This window comes from Vollenhovia emeryi, unplaced genomic scaffold (assembly GCF_000949405.1).
Source record: "Vollenhovia emeryi isolate VEMERY1.0 unplaced genomic scaffold, V.emery_V1.0 DF939243.1, whole genome shotgun sequence".
Taxonomy (NCBI): Eukaryota; Metazoa; Arthropoda; class Insecta; order Hymenoptera; family Formicidae; genus Vollenhovia; species Vollenhovia emeryi.
Window position 1 is genome coordinate 241,040 of NW_011967123.1, and position 4,383 is coordinate 245,422.

At 43.1% G+C, this 4,383-nt stretch overlaps 1 protein-coding gene across 1 annotated transcript in view; it reads left to right on the top strand.

Annotated features, from left to right (window-relative positions):
• Window positions 1-4,383, top strand: part of LOC105560058 — a 117,810-nt gene that overhangs the window by 37,770 nt on the left and 75,657 nt on the right. Inside the window, exons 7-14 of the mRNA XM_012008806.1 lie at window positions 403-652; window positions 1,613-1,858; window positions 1,949-2,068; window positions 2,400-2,533; window positions 2,983-3,220; window positions 3,398-3,520; window positions 3,647-3,781; window positions 3,945-4,178. Of these exons, the coding sequence (XP_011864196.1) occupies window positions 403-652; window positions 1,613-1,858; window positions 1,949-2,068; window positions 2,400-2,533; window positions 2,983-3,220; window positions 3,398-3,520; window positions 3,647-3,781; window positions 3,945-4,178 (1,480 nt within the window). The remainder of the gene's footprint in view (window positions 1-402; window positions 653-1,612; window positions 1,859-1,948; window positions 2,069-2,399; window positions 2,534-2,982; window positions 3,221-3,397; window positions 3,521-3,646; window positions 3,782-3,944; window positions 4,179-4,383) is intronic.

Below are 4,383 nucleotides of genomic sequence, written 5' to 3' on the forward strand. Positions count from 1 at the left end.
AGCGCGTGGCAAGATGTGACCGCCCGGCGATCGATATTGCTATGCGCACATCTCGCCACGCGCCCGAATTGGGCGGTAGGCCGGCCTAAGACAACGATTTTTAATAATTAATTACTCGTTAACTATTACGAAAATTGCAAAATGGTATAGGACTTTTCCATTCATCTCGATCCGTTCTATCTTCTCAAAAATTTTGTCGGATATGGAAAGACTCACCCTGTATATTGAAAAAAAATAAATTAGAATAAAATAGAAGTTTATGAAAATATTTATATACGTATGTAACATATATATGCAGCATTAAATTCGTATTGAAATGTTAATAAATTTCAGACAACGTGCAATTAGGAGTACATAATTATAAATTCATTTGTCAAATTTATGAAATTTACATTTGTCTAGTGTATCGATATTGACGAATGCAAATACGAGGGTGCCTGCGGAAGGGGTGCGTTATGCGTGAATGTACCAGGCGCGCATAAGTGCGAGTGTCCTAACGGATACGACGGAAGTCCCGAAGAGGAGTGCAGGGATGTCGACGAGTGCCTGAGGAGTCCTTGCGGGCGTTCCGCTCTCTGCACGAACGTACATGGTAGTTTCCGATGTTCTTGTCCCGATGGAATGAACGGTGACCCGATGGCAGGTTGCCACGGTGAGTCTCGAAAATTTTTAATTACGGTTGTAGCTTATTACGAGTGGTAAGTAAGGCATAGAATTTCTCATGCCGTGCAAACATCTTAGACGTTATCTATGTGTTATTAATTATCATGCTTCAATAATGTAGCATTGTTCATCATTACTGACATAACCAAGGGGTAAACCGCTGACCAAAATCATATTACAGGCCTACTAATGTTCATTGGACATTACTGCCAAATTTGTATGCCCTTATTCCACTTATGTCCCAATAACCCAGACAGCACACATGTCTAAAAGACATCTTTAAGACGTCATTAAGTTATCTTTTAGACATGTACGCCTAAAAGGTGTCTTAAAGATATCTTTATGGCGCCTTTTAGACATGTGTGCTGTCTGGGAATGCTCAAGTTTAAGTAAAAGCCCGAGCAATATTTCTGTTTGTTTCAGTGATAGTAAAATGAGAAGTGTACCCAACGAAAACTGACTCGTCGATCGATGTCGAAACGATGTCGATGTCGATTCGACGAGTCATTTCTCACTAGGTAGTACATATTATATAACAAAATGTAATATGCGTTGTAGGAATAATATATTGTATATAGTGTTAACATCTTGGTTAATATACAATATTTAATGTTTTTTGTAATGTCCCAGCAAAGTCTAACAATGCCCCTTAATGTTCACTAATGCCCGAGCAATGTCTAGCAATGCCTAGCAATGCCACGAAATTGTACACCGCAGCACCTTCGACAGTTTACCCCTTGGGCATAATATCTTAACAGAATATTAATAAAGAGTTTATTTTGATTAAAACGCATCGGCGAAAATGGTAGTTTCTCTAGAATCTGGATTTCAATATTGTTGGTATTGTTGGTCTGTGTGTAACACATTTATGACTGACAATTCCGCTTGAACTCACAAACCCCCACGGTCGCGCGTCTATCCGAGTCCACTAACTGACCATCACTGGCAGATGTGAACGAGTGCGAGGAAAGTTCGCCCTGCGGTGCGGAGTCGGAATGCGTAAACACCGAGGGTAGTTTCGAGTGTAGATGCCACGCCGGCTACCGGATGGACCCCGCGCACGGTTGCATCGACGTGAACGAGTGCGTCGGCGGGGATGCTTGCGCGGCCAATGCGAGGTGCATCAACGTCCCGGGCTCGTATAAATGCATCTGCCCCCCGGGTTTCGTCGGTCAGGGACTAACCCGCTGCGAAAGTCAGTCATAGTCAAGCTCTCACGTAACGCTATTTGTCACATCGCATGCCATAATACGCTCATCCTGTGATTAACAATATTGATTAACAGACGTGAATGAATGCGAGCGCAACCCCTGCGGTGAGAACGCCGAGTGCATCGACACGATCGGCAGCTTCGTCTGCAGCTGCAAGGCGGATTACACCGGCGATCCTTTCAAGGAGTGCAGCGGTTAGCTTACCGATATCTTCTGTCCTGCGAGATATTTCTTTCGCGGGAATCTCTTCACCGCACGATCACAACGGGCCGCGGTTCCGAAAGTGTTGGACTGTCAGAATGCACTGTGCCGCATTAATATCACTTTAATACGTTTGCTCTCATTACTTCTTAAACGTTCATTTACGATTAGATTAAAAATGGGCTACTTTTAAAAGTTATATCTATTTTTGGTAAAGTGTCAATTTCTCTTTGTTCATAACACACAGAAGGCGATTCTGCTCTTTTAAATTTCTCATCTCGTAGGATTTTTCTCTGTTACAACAGTATTGTTTTTCTTTCCTAGATATCGACGAGTGCGCGGCTTTGGAGAATCCTTGTGGTAGAAACGCGATCTGTAAGAACGAGGAGCCTGGTTACAACTGCCTCTGTCCGCCGGGGTACAGTGCCAGCTCCAGCCCGGCAGCCGCATGCGATCAGGTAATAATTCAATAACCCCGTTACGTACCCGTCTCGAGTCACCTCACGCATACGTATGTGGACAAGATCGTCCACGCGAGAGACGTCTCGGGACAAATATTTCAAAAGGAGACTTGCTCCTTTGACCGGCCCGCCGTTTCTTTCTACAAAGGCGACGGATAAAAGGAAGCAAACGAAACGGAGATGACATCGCGCACAAAACAAGATGAGCGCGAACCGGTTTTACTTCGTTTACCTCTTTTCCAAACTATTTTCGTCGTTTCTAAAGCCACAAACTGACTCATAGCTCTATTTATTATGGACGTACGCTTTTTATTTGCGTGTCTAAAAGATAACCGGGTATACGGGCGGACGGGACCGGTTCTCATTTCCAAGTACAATGCCTCCGAACGCGACAGGAATTAGGGATGCGAGACGATAGAGCGTCAATTCCATCGGATCGTTTTCAGACCGACGTGACGACTCTCTGCAAATCGAATTTCGACTGTGTCAACAATGCCGAATGCATCGAGGGACAGTGTTTCTGCAAGGATGGCTTCAAGGCCGTCGGTGCTGAATGCGTGGATCTGGACGAGTGTCTCACTAATCCTTGTGGGCCGGCGTCGATCTGCACGAACACCAGGGGAAGCTACCATTGCGAGTGTGAGTCTGGATTTGTTGGCACTCCGCCCCACATACCGTGTAAAGGTAATCTTAATTACACGTATTTCCAATGATATTATGTATACATATACACACAATAAATTAAAAATATTATAAAAAAGTAGTTGGTTGTAAAGGGAGAGAGAAAAAGATTATAAAGAGAAGAAAAGAATTCTTATGGGAAGAAAGTAACAGTTTGTTATAATTTTTGTTATTTCACAGCACCATGCGATGAGGTAACTTGCGGCGAACACGCCTTCTGCAAGGCTGATGGTCACGAAGCTTATTGCATTTGCGAAGATGGCTGGACCTTCAATCCAAACGATATTGCGGCTGGATGTGTTGGTAAGCATACAGATACTTCTTTTTTTTAACAAATTGGAATATGCGAAAATTCGTCTTCGACGTACCACATAGAAGCTTTGCTTGAACGAGTCAAGTTTTTAACGCGATTTTATTTTCTTTCCTTAGACATAAACGAATGCGATGCGATAAACGGACCTTCCGGAAGATGCGGCAGAAATGCCATTTGCACGAATACACCTGGCGGCTTCAGTTGCCACTGTAAACTCGGATACTCAGGAAATGCCTTCAAGCAGTGTATAGGTAAAATTTACGCGAGATGAATTATTAATTACTCGATCGACGGTTACTCATTTCACACAAATTATTAACATATTATATTTACGCGAATACATTTATTTATAAGAATTATAACTTCAGTTACTTTTGTACTTCTTGTACTTAATTAATTTTAAAATAAATACAGATATCGACGAATGTACCAAATCTGATGTTTGCGGGCACGGAGCAACATGCACCAATACTGAAGGTTCTTACAAGTGCACTTGTCCGAAAGAAACCATACCGGATCCTGATCCTTACATTAAGTGTGTTGGCATAGTCAGATGCGAAGTTGACGACGATTGTCCAGGAAATGCTATTTGTGATCCACAAAAGAGATGCTTGTGTCCCGAGCCCAACGTCGGAAATGACTGCAGACGTAAGTGATGTAAAATATTCTCCTTCGGAAATTAAATGAGATTAGAACATTTTACGGTCAAACATAAAAAGTTTGTTATCTTGGCTTTCAGGCTTTCGCGGCTGTTGTCTTCTTTAGTCTTCATGGCTTCCGGATGGTTGCCGCGTCCGTTTGCAGTGTGGTGCCGACGTTTCGCAGGCGTTGCAGTCTGCATCATCAGGGCTGG